Source organism: Capra hircus, chromosome 4 (genome assembly GCF_001704415.2).
Source record: "Capra hircus breed San Clemente chromosome 4, ASM170441v1, whole genome shotgun sequence".
Taxonomy (NCBI): domain Eukaryota; kingdom Metazoa; phylum Chordata; class Mammalia; order Artiodactyla; family Bovidae; genus Capra; species Capra hircus.
In genome coordinates, this window is record NC_030811.1 from 2,877,211 (window position 1) to 2,897,399 (window position 20,189).

Genomic DNA, 20,189 nt, shown 5'->3' on the forward strand with positions numbered 1-20,189 from the left:
CGCAGAGAAGTCCCCGTTGGGATTGCAGCCACACAGACCAAGGAACAAATGCAGTGTTAGTGAGGCAGCAACTGAGTCAGCCTGCTGTGCAGCTCCTTGTCATCCAGCGAAGGGAGGGAGGACAAAACTGCCTGAGCCACACGGCATCTGGTCTCTTCTGTGAGGGTCTCCCCGAGAACGCACGCACTTGATGACAGGGTCCTGTTGCCAAATCAGCGTGAAAGCAGGTCACTTGGCTTCTCTGGTGGCTCAGACTGTAAAGCGTCTGCCTGCGATGCCTGGGTTTGATCCCTGGGTTGGGAAGATCCCCTGGAGAAGGAAATGGCAACCCACTCCAGTATTCTTGCCTGGAAAATCCCATGGACGAAGGAGCCTGGTAGGTTAGAGTCCATGGGATCACAAAGAGTCAGACATGACTGAGCGACTTCACTTCACTCTGAGCATCTCTGCTCCGCAGCGTCACACAGTCATCTGGGAAATAAAAGCCACCTGCCCTGAGATGGGAGCCCCTCCGCCCCCCGATCCTCCCCTCCACGTCTCACCCAGCCTGGGCTTTAAGGAAAAGCTGGGATGGAGCCCTGTGGTCAGATAGAACTTAATTATAATCACCACTTCTTGGTCCTTTCTGACCATAGGGTACAACTGTAGAGAGTCTTCGTTTAAATGGCTTTTCCTTTCCATGTATGTAAACAGGCACCACTCCACTCCCGTTCCCAGCCTGAGCCTCCCTGAGCATCAACGCTCATGTATCTTCCGAGGCTGGGCTCCAGATGCTCTCCACTGATCCTGTGAGAATGAAGTCTCGACACCCCTTGCTTCTCTTCCCCTGCCAGGGACTTCAGGCCTAGTCCCAGGTGGGGCCCCTGCAGCGTGGCTCTGATCAGTGGGGGCGGGGCGTGCATAGGGTGGTGATGTGGATATCGTCACCCATGTGGTGGGAGATGCGACGCCCAGGTCTGCCCTACAGGAATTGCCGTCCTGATTTCTAAGTAAATTCAGTCTGGGCCACGCGTCGAGTCCTACTGTCCACTGTTGCCGTGGAGCTTGGTGCTGACTGAGGCATCAGAGCCACCTTTGCAGTGAATGCAAAGCCAAACTTCAAACCGAGACCCCAAGTGGACATCGGTTCAGTTCAGTCGCTCAGTCGGGTCCAGCTCTTTGTGACCCCGTGGACTGCAGCACACCAGGCCTCCCTGTCCTTCACCAACTCCCAGAGCTTACTCAAACTCCACTGAGTCAGTGATGCCATCTAGCTGTCTCATCCTCTGTCGTCCCCTTCTCCTCTCACCTTCAATCTTTCCCAGCATCGGTGTTTTCTAGTGAGTCACTTTTTTGCATCAGTTGGCCAAAGTATTGGAGTTTCAGCTTCAACATCAGTCCTTATATTCAGGACTGATTTCTTTAGGATTGACTGGTTGGATCTTGTAGTCCAAGGAGCTCTCAAGAGTCTTCCCCAACACCACAGTTCAAAAGCATCAATTCTTCAGTGCTCAGCTTTCTTTATAGTCCAACTCTCACATCCATACATGACTACTGGAGAAACCATAGCCTTGACTAGATGGACCTTTGTTGGCAAAGTAATGTCTGCTTTTTAATATGCTGTCTAGGTTGATCATAGCTTTCCTTCCAAGGAGCAAGTGTTAAAACAAATGGACATAGATCTCCTATTTTTAATATGTTAATTAATATAATTTAGTATGTACAAAATAATACATATAACAATATATCCGTATTGTAATAATTCAGACATAACATATAATTTTTAAACGCATGCATTCAGAGAATCAGGGACATAGCAAACCACAGGCAGTTTTGTTGTCCAAGACCTTTTCAAAGTTATGTGTGATCACATAAACACCACGTCATCACTTAATTGTCTTGCCTCACCAGTTACATTGCCGCGTTCATTCAAGTGTCACCACTTTTCTGCATTCATCGTTGCCTGTATCGGCCTCACAGTGGGTATTTACATGCCAGGGCACAGCAGCAGCGGACAGATCGATCACCCACCACCTTAAAGTGCCCCTGTTTGGTGAATAAGCCTTCATAGCCCTTAGTGATGAAACTATATTTAAGAAGTCAACAACTTTGTGACAGTTTTGTTATTCTAACCTCATGATCTGAGGCTAGAAATCTTCGTTTGGCAACATTTGAATAAATCCTATACAAATGGAACCCATAGTAAATAAGCAAATTTGACAGGTTCTACGGAGCTAGTAGATATCTCAGTGTTGTGGACAGTTGCTTCAAAACGGAAGGCGGTATTTGATTTGACTTTCAGTTCCAGTTCCAAGCTCTTGGGTTGCGTTTTAGAATAAACTGGCCAGTGGGAACACTTGCCTCTTCCATAGGTTCGGTGTGCACATGTGTGGGGCCATATTGACTGGTCTTGCAGATGTGGCTGTGTACTTTGATATGTTCAGAGAGAATGTTTTGTGGGCAAATAGTGGGACATGGTAAGTACTAGGGTGAACTTCCTGGAACCACGGGATGGAGCCCTGCAAGTGGGGACTGTTCCGAGAAACTTGCAGTTGTGGTTTTCCTCCCCCTAGATGTCCCCGTTGTGACTCCTTGCTCATCACTTCCTGTCTGTCCTCATCCTGCCTGGACTGATGTGTTTCCTCCCTTGCCTCTGGCTGGCTTGACTTTTCTGGGATGAGGACGCTAAACCATGCTGCGGGGGACTTTGGAGAGGAAAGGGCACTTGGTGGGCCAAGTCCGTGGCTGTGCAGTGCGGAGTGAGGACAAGCAGATAGATGGGATAAAATGAGGTCCCGGGAACTGCCCGTGCAGACTCGCTTCCTGCCGGGAGTGCGGCAGTGAGCCAGTTGGCTCTGGGGGCCACCCTGGGGACCTCGAAGGCCTGTCTCTGGCAGGCGGTTGCCGGGTGGGGATGGGCAGATGGGCGAGTACCCCTCGCCTGTCCAGCCTCGCGCTCAGCGGTGCCTCGAGAAGAAGTTCTTGAAGGCGCTGTTATAGTTCTTGTTGAAGGCCGTGTAGATGAGGGGGTTGAAGAAGGAGTTGGAGTAGCCGAGCCACAGGAAGACGCTCTTCCAGGTGGCCGGGATGTCGCAGGCGCACAGGGGGCTGAGGAGCTCGGCGGTGAAGAATGGGATCCAGCAGAGCGCGAACACCCCGATGAGGATGCCCACCATGAGGGCGGCGCGCTGCTCCTTCTGCTCGCCCCACGCATCCCCGTCGGCCTGGAAGGTGACCGTGGCGCGGCGCGTGGCGAGGACCATCTCAGGCCGCTGAGCGGCGCCCTTCACCTGGAGAAGGCAAATGCAAGCATCAGGAGAGCCACCCCATCCCACACCCGGGGCGGGCTGACCGGAGACTCGGGTGGGCCCACCGGAGACTCGGGTGGGCCCGGTTTCCCGCACGTGCACTTTAAGAGAAAGCTTTTAATTGTCCATTGCAGGGACCCTACTGTCAGGTCCCCCCACTCCCGGGCCAATAGAGCTGAGTGTTTGCTCACATTTTGACATCTTAAATCTTTTTGATCTCCTTCTGGTTTATCCCCTGCCCCAACTTTTATGGAAAACAAGAGATGCTAAACTCAAGATTCCCTCCACCTCGGCTTGCCCAAGTCCCCTGGAAGGCAGTTTCTCCAGCTTCACGACCTTCTCTAAGGTGGCGGAATTCCTAGGAAAGGAGGCTCTTTGCTCCATTCCAGCTGTTTAATTTTTTTTTTCTCCAGGTCTTTGGGGAACTGGAATACGATGTGTCTGAGGATGAGGCCCCTGAAACAGGAGGAACGACAGTGGGCTGACGTGCTAAATGAACAGATTAGTTGACCCCGTCACAACGTGGGGCAGTTTCTGGGTCGATCCATCATTCACTAGTGGAGAGACCACCCTGACATCAAGCTCTGTCCTCTGCAACTCCGGCTCTCTGTGATCCCAGTACACTTGACCTGGAGAGGTGCCCACTCACGCCCCAGCAGCGCACAACCTTCTAGGCAGTGAGCTAGGTCACAGGGTCTGTCTCTCTAACCCACGTAACCAGTTCATGGCTGCATCTACAAACTGCAGTCAAGAGGAACTGTTTATAACATCACATAGAATAATGGAGCTGAAAATAGGGACACTGTAGTTAAGGGAACGTTAGTTCCTGTGTGGATTACTAAATTTACATGTTAACCTTCCTGTCATCTATTTGAAAGACAGCGAAACCCCAAGCATTATACAGTTAAAGAAAAGATTCATAAATATTGAAACAAGTAGTTCATTATTCTTCAGCTCTCAAAAGCATATATAAGATAAGTGGCATTGACCCTTTCACCTGTGCCTTTCCAGAGCCTCACCCCTGGATGGAACCAGTTACCTTTCTTCTTTTATTAGTGTCTATTGTGGACTTCATTTCAGGGAGCTAATTTATGGAAATGCACGCACAGTATTCAGTTTTACTTTTCAGCATAAAGAAAATAGGAAAAGTCACTAATTCCCTTAGTAAATCTCAACCTCAGAAGGTCATCAAGGAACCCGTTTCTCCCCGTTTCCCCAAGGTGGCAATGAAACAGTAATTCCAGTCCTGACTCTTGAGTCCTTGAGAAGTTCTCTTGCCTTTCAGACTTTTTCCTGGGCGACGCTGGCCGCTCACGGTTTTGAGGCCGTCGTGACCAACCCTTAACTCTCTGTAGCACTCTTGTGTAAAGGTGGAGCATGTAGACCAGACTCCAAGCTCTGGGGTAACGGCAGAAATGAACACAGCAACACACAGCTAGGTACTGTGGCTCCTGAACCCCGGCCCACTCTCGGGAGCCTTTCCACCCCCGCCCCATCCCCGCTCACTGCCTGCCTGCTTCTTGGTGGTCAGTGCCCCTCCAGGTCAGCTCCAGAAGACCGTCTGAGCCCTTCAAATACGCAGATTCCAGTTGTGAGACGCTGTGAGCCCCATAGTGAGACTGCCTCCGTGAGGCCAGCCTTTGGTGAGGGATGAGATACACTCCCAGCGCTCTGCTTTTTGTCTGTGGGAGTTTTCTACTGCATAATGGGAAAAGTTACACAGCTTCCATTCTGAGGGGCCACCTTCTGTCCTATTGACTGAGACTCTGCTGGGACGTTCAGACCCAGTCCTGACCTGTATCCAAAGGGACTCCACGTCAGAATACAGCACAGTACCTCTTTGTTGGTCTGAGAGACGAGGGATCACAGGGCTGTTTGTTGTTCAGGTGTGTGCCGTACATTCAGGTGTAGGATATGTTTATAAAGATGAGCATCAGGGATGGAAGCCCAAGTGTCGTGAGACAGTTTCATGGCGGCCCGTCCCTGCAGGTCATCGTCCTCATGGAGAAACACTGAATGCCCTGCACAGGCCTGCTTGTGCAGGGGTGTGGCAGCTGCACTACGAAACCCTGACTGCTTTGGCCAACTGATGCAAAGAGCCGACTCGTTAGCAAAGATCCTGGTGCTGGGAGAGAGTGAGGGCAGGAGGAGAAGGGGGCAACGGAGGACGAGATGGTTGGATGGCATCACCAACTCAGTGGACATGAGTTGAGCAAGCTCCGGGAGATGGTGAAGGATGGGGAAGCCTGGTGTGCTGCAGTCCACGGGGTCGCAAAGAGACACTACTGAGCAACTGAACAGCAACAAATATGAGATCCGAGGTTCTTCCAGTATACTGTACCTAGGTTCTTTTGAATTTGAACTGTTCCCATGCACAGGTTGTTGTGCTCATTGAATTTGTGAGAATTCCCCACTGTACAAGAATTGATGTGTAAGTGTCTCTTAAAGGTTTCCCAGTTTTTCATTCCTAAGCTTGTCTTCAGGAGGATTTCGCTTGTCAGTGGGACCCGCAAGTCCATGATCGCTTTCTCTGAGTTCTTAGCACAGCAGCCGGGGGGCACCTTCGTGGAGCCCCTTTACAGCAGAGAACCTAAATTCATTTTTAACAATTCTTTTCCTGTTCCATGTGGTCTTCTCCCACTTCTTAGAATTCTAGTTTGAATTCAAGTTAAACTTTTCTCCCTAAATACATTGTTTTTATGGTTTGTTTTGAGTCGGGAATTTTTATAGTTTAGAGAACTCCTTGTTTCTCAGAAAAGCACACTCTCTATGACTTTGATGAGAAGTGTTGATCATTTTGGGGGTCATTCAACACCAGCTCACCTGGTGGGCATGTCGTTGGTCTGGAATGGCTCTGCTGGAGGAGGGGCTTTGCTGTAGGGGAGTTTCAGCTCCCCATGTTAGCAGATGGTTGACTTGGCTGCTTACCCTGTGGCTTTCTGACTGAAGGACTCCTTAGCTCTGCTTGTCAGCAATCGCAGTAAAGCGCTTAATCATGCCTGGGGCATAGACTCTGTTGATGACTCTGTCAGTTACTCAGCACGGTTAGTAGAGTCACAGAAAGAGAGGGAATGGGGTAAAAATAAGTGAAAGCATTCAAGCCGAGCTTCACTTTCCCCATTTATCTGTGTAGTCTTGTATCATTTCTAAAGCACAAGCCTCACAATTTAAGGCTCCCATGGAAAAAATTTTCTAAATGAACAGTTGGCCTTGTATCTCCAAACAAATGAATTATTTGGGGGACATGTACCAATGATTTAGACTTCCCATTCGTCCAAAACGGTTATGTGTTCAATTGTGACCTACTGTATAGCACATGGAACTCTGCTCAATGTTATGTGGCAGCCTGGATGTGTGTGTTGCGGCGGAGATTTTGGAGGAGGATGGATACATGTGTACATGTATGACTGAGTCCCTCATTGTTCACCTGAACTATCGCAACATTGCTAATTGACTATACCCCAATACAAAATTAAAAGTTTTTTAAAAGCTGAAACTTAAAAAAAAAATGAAGATGGTTATGTGTGAGATAACTTGTTGCTATCTAAACCAGTCAATCCTAAAGGAAATCAGTCCTGAATATTCAATGGAAGGATTGATGCTGAAGCTGAAACTCCAACCAACTCATTGGAAAAGATGCTGATGCTGGGAAAGATTGAAGGCAGGAGGAGAAGGGGATGACAGAGGATGAGATGGTTGGATGGCATCAGTGACTCGATGGATGTCAGTTTGAGCAAGCTCCGGGAGTTGGTGATGGACAGGGAAGCCTGGCGTGCTGCAGTCCATGGGGTTGAAAGAGTCAGACACAACTGAGCGACTGAACTGAACTGAACTTGTTGTTTAGTCACTAAGTTGTGTCCAGCTCTATTGCAACCCCGTGGACTAGCCCACCAGGCTCCTCTGTCCATGGGGTTTCCCAGGCTCAGATAATAAAGTAGGTTGTCATTTCCTTCTCCAGGGGATCTTTCTGACCCAGGGATCAAACCCACATCTCCTGCATTGCAGGCGGATTCTTTACCACTGAGCCACCTGGGAAGCCTAGTTAAATAACTATTCACTAGTTAATCATAAATCTAGCATGTCCTTTTATTTCCTCAAACTATTCTGCTTCACCTCCCTATTAATATCACAGACAATCAATAGATTATAATCAGTAGTGGGTATTGCGATTAAGGGATGAAGGCTCTCACCTGGGAAGTGTGGCTTCGGGTGATTGCAGGTGAGACCAGACCATTGTCACACGCAGGATGTACTAGTGAGTGGGGATGTTTAATCTGGGAATGATCCTACCCACCTAGGGAGGGCTTACAAGGGGCAGAATAAGAACGTTTCCACAACCTTAGGAAAAGACCGTCGGTCCTGTAGTTGTGGTAACACAGAGCCTCGCTGCTTGTTTAGGCCCCTCCAGTGAATCCAGGACGGTCCAGCTCTGGGAACAGGCACTGCCAGACCAGCCGGTCGGTGTCGGCCGTCACTTCTGACAGTCAGCCCGCTGGGGTGAGGTGCGCCCCAGTGCACACGCCCCGAAGCAGCAGCGAGCCGACAGCGGCCTTGCTGAGTCACCCCTGCTGGGGGAATGTCCGCTCAGTGTCCCTCTCAACGCCCTCCCGTCCCCGAGCGCAACACTGTCTCCATCGATGGCGGGTGTCCTGCCCTGCTCCGGGAGATGGTGCCAGACAGATGTAGCTTTCTCTCAATCTGTAGCAAGCCATGTTTTTATTTCAGGTGCTGTGTGGTGGTTGTATTGGCCTCGGGGAGTTCCATGGATGTTGTTTTGAGGACCCTTCACAGGGTACTTGGACTACAGGTGCATTCACAGAGCCCCGGACCCCAGCCGCCTTTGGGTCTGCAGACGCACACCAGTCTCAATGAGCTGAGTGCCAGCCCACTCCACTGGGCTCTTCTCACTCTCTGTGTTTTGTTATCCAAGGCTTTGCAGCCACATGTGTCTTTGAATGGGCTTCCCCGATGGCTGAGAGTGTAAAGAATCTGCGACGCAGGAGACACAGGTGATGCGGGTTCGATTCTTGGGTCAGGAAGATTCCCTGGAGAAGGGAACGGCAACCCACTCCAGTATTCTTTCTAAAAAATCCCATGGACAGAGGAGCCTGGCAGGCTACAGTCCATGGGGTCACCAAGAGTCAGACATGACCAAGTGACTCAGCATGCACGCACACGTGTGTATTTGAATCAGATCATTCAGCTTAGGTCTTCGTATCAAATAACTGGACCTTGTTAGAAAGGTGTGCCGTTTGGAAGTCGACTCACATCTTCTTATAAAGCTGTTAGGTCTCTTGCCGGAGGTATACCACTGAGCAAAAATGTTATGCCATAACCTACTTATTATATTGCTGTTTTCTTTGTTTTGGCTGTTGTTTGTCTAAATATGCAAACTCTTATTTTCATAGATTTTTTTGGTTTAATTTTTGTCCTGGAATACCTTTTATTTTTCTGTTGAATATAAAAAGGATTGTTCTATAAGATGCTGGCTTTATAAGCTTCTAATCTTTTCTAAGCCAGACCTGAGGGCTAATGATTTGCAGACCATTAGACTTAATAACCAATTTCTCAAAAAGCAATTGATCTAACTTTGCTTCAAGTTTTTCACAAAACTTAAGTGAGGGCATTCCCTATCTTGTCGGTCTATGGAATAAATTATCACCTTGTGTAGCTGGCATTCCAGCTCGTTGATTATTGGGTTGGTCATCATATGGCCTCTGGTCAAGGATCTGAGAAACTGTTCACACACACAGACTGTTGGCCAACCCTGGTGGCCGTTTTCTTGTGTGTCCTGGTTTGTCTTAGAGTCTCAGCTTTCTTCTTTGTGAACGTCTATTTTAAACTGCACTGTAATCCTAACTCTCACTCTTTTCTTGATAAATGTGAAAAAAAGTTTTTCATATAATCTCTGAAAATCAAAATCAACAAATTAACATATTTAAGTTAGAAGACAAACACTAAACAGTTGAGAGTCAGCTTTTTTAGTTGTTCTGCTAAGGCCTTAAAGTCTAACTCTGAGTTGGTCCTAAAGATTTTGTAACTTTCCAAAACCTCCCCTCAACAGGAGACTGTTGGATCCCACCAAAAAAAGATACCCCACATCCAAGGGCAAAGGAGAAGCCCCAACAAGATGGGTATGAGGGGCAAAATCGTGTTTAGAATCAAACCTCATACCCATCTGAGATGCTCAGAGGGCTCAAACAAAACCTTGTGCGTACCAGGACCCAGGGACCCCACAGAGACTGAGCCAGACCTGCCTTTGAGTGTCTGAGTATCTCCTGCAGAGGCTGGGTCAGCAGTGGCCTGTGCGGGCACAGGGGCTCTGACTGCAGCAGACCTGGGAGGTGTGGCGTGTGGCATAGCCCTCCTGGAGGAGGTCACCACTGGCCCTACCATAGAGCCACCGAGCAGATGACCCACAGACTGGAGAACAATTATACCAAAGAAATTCTTGCACTGTTGCAAAAGTTCTAGGACCCACAACAGAATTCCCAACCTGGAGATCTGGCAAAGGGACTGAGAACCCAGGGAATTTGACTTTGAAGTCCAGTGGGATTTGCTACAGAACTTCCACAGGAAACGGCACTTGAAGGGCACAGATAAAACCTTGTGTGCACCAGGACCCAGGAGAAAGCGCAGGAACCCGAGAGACTGAGCCAGACTTGCCAGTGAGCGTCTGGGAGTCTCTGGTGGAGGTGTGGGTCGACAGTGGCCTGCCGCAGGGTCAGGGGCACTGGAGACGACGGTCCTGGCATATGTCCTTTTGAGGGAGATGCTATCGCCCCTACCGTATTTTGGCCTCAGGCCAAGCCACAGGGAGGGAACATAGCCCCACCTCAAAACAGAAAGTTGGGTTAAAGCTTTGCTGAGCATGGCCCCACATATCAGGCAAGACCCAGATTCCCCCACAGCCAATCCCTCCCATTAGGAAGCTCCCGCAAGCCTCTTATCCTTCTCCACCAGAGGGCAGACAGACTGAAAACCACTATCACAGAAAACTAACAAAACTGACCCCCTGGCCCACAGCCTTGTCTAACTCAGTGAAACTACGAGCCGTGCTGTGTAGGGCCACCCAAGACAGATGGGTCATGGTGGAGAGTTCTGACAAAACGTGGTCCGCTGGAGAAGGGAACAGCAAGCCACTTCAGTATTCTTGCCTGGAGAGCCCCTTGAACAGTCAGTTCAGTCGCTCAGTCATGTCCAACTCTTTGTACAGGAGGCAGTGATCAAAACCATCCCCAAGCAGAAGAGACGCAACAAGGCAAAATGGTTGTCTCAGGAGGCCTTACAAATAGCTGAGAAAAGAAGAGAGGCCAAAGGCAAAGCAAAAAAGGAAAGATACACCCACCTGAATACAAAGTTCCAAAGGAAAGCAAGGAAAGAAAAGAAAGCCTTCCTCAGTGATCAGTGCAAAGAAATAGAAGAAAACAGTAGAATGGGACGGACTAGAGAACTCTTCCTCTTCAAGAAAATTGGATACCAAGGGAAAATTTCATGCGAAGATGGGCACAATAAAGATTAGAAACGGTATGGACCTAACAGAAGCAGAAGATATTAAGAAGAGGTGGCAAGAATACACAGAAGAACTGTACAAAAGAGGTCTTAATGACCCAGATAACCACGATGGTGTGATCACTCACCTAGAGCCAGACATCCTGGAGTACAAAGTCAGGTTGGCCTTAGGAAGCACTGAACAAAGCTAGTGGAGGTGATGGAATTCCAGCTGAGCTATTTCAAATCCTAAAAGATGATGCTGTGAAAGTGCTGCACTCAATATGCCAGCAAATTTGGAAAACTCAGCAGTGGCCACAGGACTGGAAAAGGTCAGTTTTCTTTCCAACCCCAAAGAAAGACAATGCCAAAGAATGTTCAAATTACTGCACAATTGCACTCATCTCACATGCTAACAAAGTAATGCTCAAAATTCTCCAAGTGAGGCGTCAACAGTATGTGAACCGAGAACTTCCAGATGTGCAAGCTGGTTTTAGAAAAGGCAGAGGAACCAGAGATCAAATTGCCAACATCCATTGGATCATAGAAAAAGCAGGAGAATTCCAGGAAAACATCTACTTCTGCTTGAAATTGACTACACCAAAGCCTTTGACTGTGTGGATCAAAATTCAGTTCAGTTCAGTTGCTCAGTCATGTCTGACTCTTTGCAACCCCATGGACTGCAGCACACCAGGCCTCCCTGTCCATCACCAAAATAAACCATGGAAAATTCTTAAAGAGATGGGAATACCAGACCACCTTACCTACCTCCTGAGAAATCTGTATGAAGGTCAAGAAGCAACAGTTAGAACCGGACATGGAACAACAGACTGGTTCCAAATTGAGAAAGGAGTATGTCAAGGCTGTATATTGTCACCCTGCTTATTTAACTTCGCTGCAGAGTACCTCCTCTGAAATGTCAGGCTGGATGAAGCACAGGCTGGAATCAAGATTGCCAGAAGAAATATCACAACCTCAGATGACACCACCCTTATGGCAGAAAATGAAGAGGAACTAAAGAGCCTCTTGAAGGTGAAAGAGGAGAGTGAAAAAGCTGTCTTAAACTCAGCATTCAAAACACGAAGACCATGGCATCTGGTCCCATCACTTCACGGCAAATAGATGAGGAAACAATGGAAACAGTGACAGACTTTATTTTCTTGGGTTTCAAAATCACTGCAGATGGTGACTGCAAATGTGAAATTAAAAGATTCTTGCTCCTTGGAATAAAATCTATGACCAACCCAGATAGCATATTAAAAAGCAGACATTAGTTTGCTGACAAAGGTCCATATAGTCAAAGCTATGGTTTTCCAGTAGTCATGTATGGATGTGAGAGTTGGACCATAAAGAAAGCTGAGTGCCAAAGAATTGATGCTTTTGAACTGTGCTGTTAGAGAAGACTCTTGAGAGTCCCTTGTAATGCCAGGAGATCAAACCAGTCAATCCTAAAGGAAATCAACCCTGAATATCCTTTGGAAGGACTGATGCTGAAGCTGAAACTCCAATACTTTGGCTACCTGATGCGAAAAACCGACTCACTGGAAATGACCCTGATGCTGGAAAAGATTGAAGGCAGGAGGAGAAGGGGACGACAGAGGATGAGATGGTTGGATGGCATCACTGACTCAATGGGTGTGAGTTTGAGCAAGCTCCGGGAGTTGCTGATGGAATGAAAAGCCTGGCGTGCTGCAGTCCATGGGGTCACAAAGAGTCAGACATGACTGAGCGACTGAACTGAACTGAAAACCTCCCCACCTTACACATCTACACCCCCCATATTTCTACTCAGCTTTTCCTAACTTCCTAAATGAACTGTCTTTTCCTCAGGGGATTCCTCAGTAAAACAAAATCACATTGTAAAATTGCCAGGCAAGAAGTCAAACTTACAAAATGTCAGTTAAAGCCTTGATCGAGAGCTGAGATACAGGCTATAAGGAAGAATTTTTCTAAAGTGAAAGCCACTTGTCATGTCTGACTCTTTGTAATACCATGGACTGTAGCCCACCAGGCCCCTCTGTCCATGAGGATTCTCCAGGCAAGAATACTGGAGTGGGTAGCTGTTCTCTTTTCCAAGGGATATTCCCAACCCAGGGATCAAACCCAGGTCTTGCACATTGCTGGTGGATTCTTTACCACCTGAGCCACCAGGAAGCCCCTAAACTTCAGGGAGAAGGGCAAAAAACCGTTGTAGAATTTAGAATTTTTAGAGAGTACTGAACAAAATCCTTATTGTCCTAGACTGCAGATCAGCAGCACCTAGTGAAATTAATTAAAATTTCCCTTAGATGAGGAAAAATATTTAAAACTAGAAGGATAGAAGAGAGAAGAGCTATATAACCTGGCTATGAAAATTTTAAATGTGAACTAAATTTCAGAAGCCATTTTTTAAGGGAAGATTGATTGAGGATTCAAAATTGTAAACTATATAGAAAATTTAAAAGCAGTATTCTGATATAAACCCAACAGCTGACATATAGTCTTGTCCTAAATGGGCTCAAATCTGAATTAGGGAACTTAATAAGAAAAAAATAAATTTAAAAATTTAGAAAATACACAGTATGGGGCTAAATACTTCCAGATACCCTTGGAAAGTAGATAATAAGGGGTAGGAGAGAGGTTCAGGAGGGAGCGGACGTGTGTAAACTTATGGCTGATTCACGGTGTTGCATGGTAGACACCAACCCAACGTTTTAAAACAGTTATCCTCAGTTAAAAATAAATTTAAAAAGAAAGCAGATAATCAATACAAGATATGCCTATCTAGATGGAACATCGAGAAGCACCTCTGTTTTAAAAGATTTGGGTGCCTAGATGAGGCCCACAGTAAATGTAAACAGCAGAAGTAACCTTGAAAGCAGCAATATCCCCTTTTGGCTAAAAATCAAAATGACAACCATGTAAAATCTGCCCCGTGAAGTCACCCCAAGGGAGATATTATCACCCAACAGCTTCCTGTCCTTCCAAACTTCTAGGGGGAATTGCCTTTAATTGTGGATGTACAACAGTACAGCATTCTTGTTTATGGTGTGGCTGTTGAAAAGGCTTGAGGGAAAAAGCCTAAGTTAATGGAAGAATTTGGTAAGAATCTTGAATAATCCTGTGTGCCAACTTGTAGCTGGTATTTCAGGATCCTTATGAGAATCCTTTTGTTTCGGTTTAACACAACTACACATTTAGTAAGTAGAAACTGCTTCCAGATAAAACATACTGCTGTCCTTCAACATGATCAGATTATAGCCAGTCTGTTTATGAGAGTATCTGCACTGTGTGTGATTCAAGACATCACTGGAGAAATAGCAGAGGTCCTAGAGCTCTTGTGGACAAGAGACGCCACAGACAGGTGGATGAGAGCGGAACGCATGGGAGTTCAGATGGGCGCTCCCTGGTTTGTCATGGATTTGCCACCCTGTCCCGATGTGAACGTGCTGGGGCACGCTCTAGGTGGGCTGATCCAACCACATGGCACCCGTCTAAGAACTATTGTCTGTCGAAGCCCACCCCTCCATTCAGTGAGCAAGGCTTTGCCTCCATGCCTCAGACATTACTTGCATCAATTAAACTAGTTTTGTTTTGTTTTTTACATTAAGCCTTTAAACCTTATGTTACCACGCGGAGTAAATCCCCATTGCTAACTGAAACCACCCATGTTTTCCTCCTAGTTGGTTAATCTGGTTTGGTGTCCACTGTCCAGAGCTTTGACTGCTTCTGCCCAGCGCTGTCCTGACAAGTGACTGAGCACGTTGATTGCTGTGCAGTCTGAACACCCGCTCTCCATGGATGAAACTTCAAGGAGAACCAGCAACAGAGCTGAGAAGCTGGACAGTCCTGACAGTCTCTCCGGAGTGAGGACCAAGAGCTGGGGAGTGAGAGCCACGTGCTCCTCAAACTTGGGGCCAGTCCGCCTGTTCCGCGCCCGGAGCCTGCTCCTTCCTGGGCAGTAACGCTAGAAGCTAGGAAAGTCTTGGCGAGAGTCGCCAAGGGCCTTCGACGTGCTGTCAGTCAAGGACATTTCGTCTCGGGGGGCTTGGTTTTACAAGCCCCGCTGCCGTGTCAGCCCCTCACTTCTGGAAGTTAGGCAGCCAGGCCTGGATTCACTCCAGTAACGCCCGGCCAGCAGAGCTGCTCCTACAGCTGATGTCAACCCGCTGAGAACCCGGGAAGTCCCCCAGGCACTTACAGGCGGCAAATCCAGCTGTGTCTTCACGTCGGAGCCTCAGTCGCAGTTTCATCAGGCTGTGTCAAGGCAAGGCCTCTCTCTGGTATGTTTCTGGCTTTCATCTCCGTGCCTGACAGCGGTCAGGCTTTCAGTGTGCGTCTGAGGAAAACTCAGAAGGTGAAGCAGCAGGGACGACGCGTTGTGTTTCCCTAGGCAACAGGGATCGTTGGCGGTAGAGCTGTATTTAGAAACTTCGGGACCTGCTACCACCAAGAATCAGGAAGCCTGGCTTTTAATCCACCCTCCACGGTAACGTGAGAACAAGGCCAGCTCCACGTTTCAGGTGGAGCCCTGGACCGCTTAGAGGCCTTGCAAAGCCATGGGGCCCATTTTTGAAAGTTACCTGGCAGAGAAAGGACATGAAGCAGTGCTTTGCTTCTGCTGTCTCCAGACCTGAGTAGTGATAGCCCCTTTTCTTTCTGCTCCAAGCCCTCCAGGACACAAGGACAGTTGCCGTTCCCTTTTAAAGCCGTTTGGTGTTGATCACAAATTATGTTTACCTGGGTGAGCATCCTGGCAGAAGAGGATCCGTGTAAGGAGGGCTGTAGTGGGCCGTCTGCCAGCCCCCTTGTTCCTGACCGGGAACTGCGGGGGTGCACGCACGTGGACACGCCGGGTGGTTTGGGGGCACTCCTACTTGTCAGCACTCCTTGTCCAGTGTAGAAATCTCATGGGCCAGGGTTTCCCACATTTGTCCCTGTTGACATTAATCAGTCACTAATTCTTTGCTGTTCAGGCTGTGCTGTGTGTCTACCCTGTCCCACGTGTCGATAATCAGAAAGAGTATCAGATAACCAGACATTCCGAATGTTTCCTGGGGTGGGAGAGGGTCATTTGGGTGAGACTGTTGTTGTAGATATAAGGACAGAGGGCCTCTCACCCCCTTTTCCTTCTTTCTTCTAGAATGATGCCCTTCTCCTTCTCCCCTGTCTTCACCTCTGGTTCCTCTAAGCTTGATTGGCTGGTTATGCTTGGAATTAGCTTCTGACTCTTGAAAAACACAATCACATCACAGTGCTCACACCACACGCCTCTCTCCCTGCGTTAGACTCCTCCTAGGCAAAGATGGTGTCTTTATCACACTCTTACCCCGAGCAGCCAGCCCGTAGTACTCACTCAGTGTGCTCATTGAATTGATGTTGTCCCAGAGCCAGTAACAGAGATGGGTGCTGCGTGGATTTCTGATCTAACTTACACATGTGAATTAGGTTCAAGGGGTCACCCTTGGCAATGAGTGGGAGGGGCTGAGCTCTCGTGGTTCCTGAAGCTTGCACCACAGGGTCAGATTACTAAGAGTTAACAAAAAGCAGGAGGTGCGGGTGGAGAGAAGATGGGGACTGAGCCACCCCGGGTGCTGGAGCAGTGGCTGGACCTTAAATGCTCTTTGCACGGAGCTAGGGAGTTGTCTGCCTTATGTTTTAATTTCCTCCCTCAGCTTTCCTCCTGTGCCAGGAGGCAAGCACATGTGGCCTTACTGGGGGTGGGGCTGGGGCAGGGGTAGCCCCTGAAAGCAGCACCACGGCCCGTGGGAGCAGGTCACAGATGCAGGCTCTGAGACAGGCATGTGAGCAACATCTGATCTTGCATCGGGAGAGGAGGATGCTGAGAATGACGGTAATCCATGAGATACCACAGTTTTGCAAAATTAATTGCTATAATTTGCAAAGAAAAAATTAGATGGGGTTGAAACACTAACGTGCTTTGCCTGGTATATTCCTGCCAAGTCAGATCACCGCCCCTCTTCCCACCCCCTCAAACACCCCCTCTTAAGCACAGGAGTCTGCACGTTTATCTTTTATCTGGTGCAGCCCTGGACACCAGCTTCTTCAGACATTCTAAAGGTGGTTATAGATCCACAGAATTTTCAAGCCTAGTGGAACCCTGTAGAATTGTATAGTTCAGACCCTCATACATGTGAGGAAATTAATATGCATGAGCGATGGCATGCTCTGTGAGCAGAGCAGAGTGGGTGATGCTTTCTCTCTCCCACTTGACCCCCTTCCCTTCCTCCCCTCCCTTGCCCCCAAATACTAAAAATTTTCCACTTCTCACTAACGTGGGGGAAGGTGTGCCGGAGAAGAGGCCTGTGCAAACGCAAGCAAAGTGTTTTTTAAGGCTCCGTTTAACACCCACCTGCACGGTTTCGGATGTGGGTGAGACGCTGGTGGTCTTCCGGGGGCCCACTCGGAGCTTGGCGGCCTTGTAGATCTTCCAGTACACAAAGACCACCACGCCGAGCGGCAGGTAGAAGGCGCCCACGGTGGAGAACACGGTGTAGGAGGGCTCGCGGCTCACCTGGCACTCCTCGCTGCCCTCTGAGTAGGTCTCGCCCCAGCCGAAGAGCAGCGGGGCCAAGGAGATGACGGCGGAGAGCGCCCAGGTGAGCGCGATCATGACGTTGGAGACGCGCCTGCGGGCGCGGAGCGTGTATTCCAGGTGACGGGTGATGGACCAGTAGCGGTCCAGCGCGATGGCCGTCACGTTCCAGATGCTGGCCGTGCAGCAGAGCACATCGCACGCGATCCACAGCTGGCACAGCCGCCGGCCCAGCTGCCAGCGGCGCCCGGAGAGCTCGTGCACCAGGCTCAGTGGCATGACCAGAGCGGCTACGAGCACGTCCGAGATGGCCATAGACGCCATCAAGTTGTGCGGAACGCGGTGGAATGTGCGCACGCGGAGAATGGTCGCCAGCACCAGCAGGTTCCAGGCGAACGTGGCCGCCACCAGGAAGCCCAGCAAGGTCAGGACAAGCACCCCGAAGACAGAGAGCAGGGGCAGGCTGGGGCGCGGGTCTGCTGCATCGAAGCTGCTGCGGTTGGTCTCCCCAGGGGCGGGGGTGGAGAGGGTGAAGTAGCTGAGGTTCGCAGGCGGGTCCATCTCTGGGTCAGGAGGCCGGCTCCGTGGTGTGTAGGAAAGGGGCGCTCAGGAGAACGCACGGTGGCCCCTGTGCTGGAAGCCACTCCGGAGGCTTGTCCCCTCTGGCCAGAGGCAGGGTTTCTGGGGAGCGCCTATGAAACGGGCCGATCTCCAGCATCCGTGGGAGACGGGGTCGGGCGCTGGGCTGCAAGCCGGCGGCAGATCTGAAGTCCTCGGAGGCTGGGGGCTGCGTCTCTCAGCCAGGGCCCGCCTAAGGGCCGCACGCCCAAGGCGCTTCGCCTCGGCGGAGACACAGCAGTTTGTTTCCCTAGAGTCGAGCGTCCCCCAAGTGTCGGGGACAAGCTCCGCGGCCCCGGGGCGTGTGGCCGCCGAGAGGGCTGGTGCGTCAGCGCAGTGGTTCTCGCCGCGTGGGCTCCCCGCCCGCCCCTTTCTCCCCGCAGCGGCCGCGGGCTGCGGCCGCAACTCCGTGCTGGGGGAAGCCCGGCAGGGACCTGCCTTCTGCTCGGCCCCGGCCCCTTCCCGCCCCGTGTGGGGCCGCGGCCCCGCAGAGCGAGTGCTGGCGCGCCCACCGGACCCGTCTTATCAAACTGGGGAGCCAGCCTACGTAAAGCATCAGCTGATGAGGCCGCCTCTCGGCCCCGAGCGCGCCGCGCTGGCGCTGTCCCGGGTGCTGCCGGCTGTCCCCGCCCCGGCCCGCGCGCGCAGAGCTTGCTGCTGTCCTTGGTGCTGCCGCTTCTCCCCTAAATGAGCGCCCCTCGTGGAACGAGTTTACCAAAGAACTTTCCTTGAAATATTCCCCTAAGCACTCCAAACCCATGGCCTTTCTAGGGGTGGTCTCGATACCTTGAGAGGGTTCTTCGCTTTCCACAGGTCTTTATTTTAATACCTGTCTTCCGAGTTAAGCTTCCGAGTAAAAAGCTTCCCTGGCGGCTCAGACAGTAAAGCGTCTGCTTGCAATGCGGGAGACCCGGGTTCAATCCCTGGTTCGGGAAGATCCTCTGGAGAAGGAAATGGCAACCCACTCCAGTACTCTTACCTGGAAAATTTCATGGACAGGGGAACCTGGCAGGATGCAGTCCATGGGGTCGCAAGGAGTCCAAGACGACTGAGCGACTTCACTTTCCGAGTTAAGCATCTAATATGATTTCACTGGCTTTTCGGCTCTAAAAGATTTCAGCACCTGACTGCATGCTTCTTACACAACACCTGGCACTTCCCTTAGAGGGTCGTTTTCCTTTAAGAAGGAAGAGCAGGATAGCAGTTGGCTGCTGTCCTAGAGGTGCTGAGGTACTGGAGCTAGAATATTTAGACCTTTTTCTCCAAGTCATAGAGAAGTTGCAGTCTCCAGTGAGCTCTACCACATTTGCTTCTTGTGAAGGGAAAAAATGGATAAAAGCTCCATCTCACTTACAAAAAGGAGGAGGGCACATTTAACTCTTTCCCCACACACACTCACATAGCCACACACACAAACCCACAGTAACTGAGAAAATATCGAAGTTCCTATACAGAAGTCATGATTTACAGCACAGACAGACACATGATACAGCACGATAAAATAACTTAAAATCAGGGAAGTGAGGTAACCGAAAAGTAAGATGGCATTAAACCTCTGGTTTACAAAGCGCATGCAGTGGGTGTCGTTGGATCCTATTCGTTCATGAGTGGTTGTCCACAGATTTGGTCAGAAAATTTTTAGCTGTTTGAAAATGAGAAAAAGATGGGCTTCCCAGGTGGCGCTGCTGGTCAAGAACCTGCCTGCAATGCAGGAGACAGAAGAGACACAGGTTCATCCCTGGGTGGGGAAGGTCCCCTGGAGGAGGGCATGGCAACCCACTCCAGTGTTCTTGCCTGGAGAATCCCATGGACAGAGGAGCCTGGCAGGCTGCAGTCCATGGGGTTGCAGAGAGTCAGACACTACTGAAGGGACTGAGTGCACGCGCACCAGATTCTGCTTCTAAGGGAGTGAAACAAGCCCCAGGAGACTGCTCTGAGAAGAGAGAAGTCCCCCCTCCCTGTGAGCTCAGAGGAGAGGATACAGCTAGGGAATGTTGATGAAAATGTTGTTCATTAATAAAGGTTATCTGCAGAGCTGCTTCCCCAAATTTCTCCTGGAAACAGCTGACGGTGGCTGCCTTGTGCACTGCTACTCCACGTGGCTTTAGTCAAGGGGCAGACGTGGTTGTTTAGAGAACATCACGTTTTTGGAGTCACAGAGCTAATTAGACTGAGATGTAGACAGTCTCCTTCTTTGGGGAAAAAAAAAAGTGCTCTGAACAGTTCTGCCTTCTGTTGCAGGAGTCTATGGCTGGGTG

General features: G+C 49.7%; 1 protein-coding gene across 1 annotated transcript; it reads right to left on the reverse strand.

Annotated features, from left to right (window-relative positions):
• HTR5A (5-hydroxytryptamine receptor 5A) lies at window positions 1,674-18,458 on the reverse strand. Its single transcript, XM_013963623.2, has 2 exons — window positions 17,131-18,458; window positions 1,674-3,269 (listed from the first exon to the last, which is right to left on the reverse strand). The coding sequence occupies exons 1-2, from the start codon at window positions 17,872-17,874 to the stop codon at window positions 2,937-2,939; spliced, it is 1,077 nt and encodes a 358-aa protein (XP_013819077.2). The 5' UTR covers window positions 17,875-18,458; the 3' UTR covers window positions 1,674-2,936.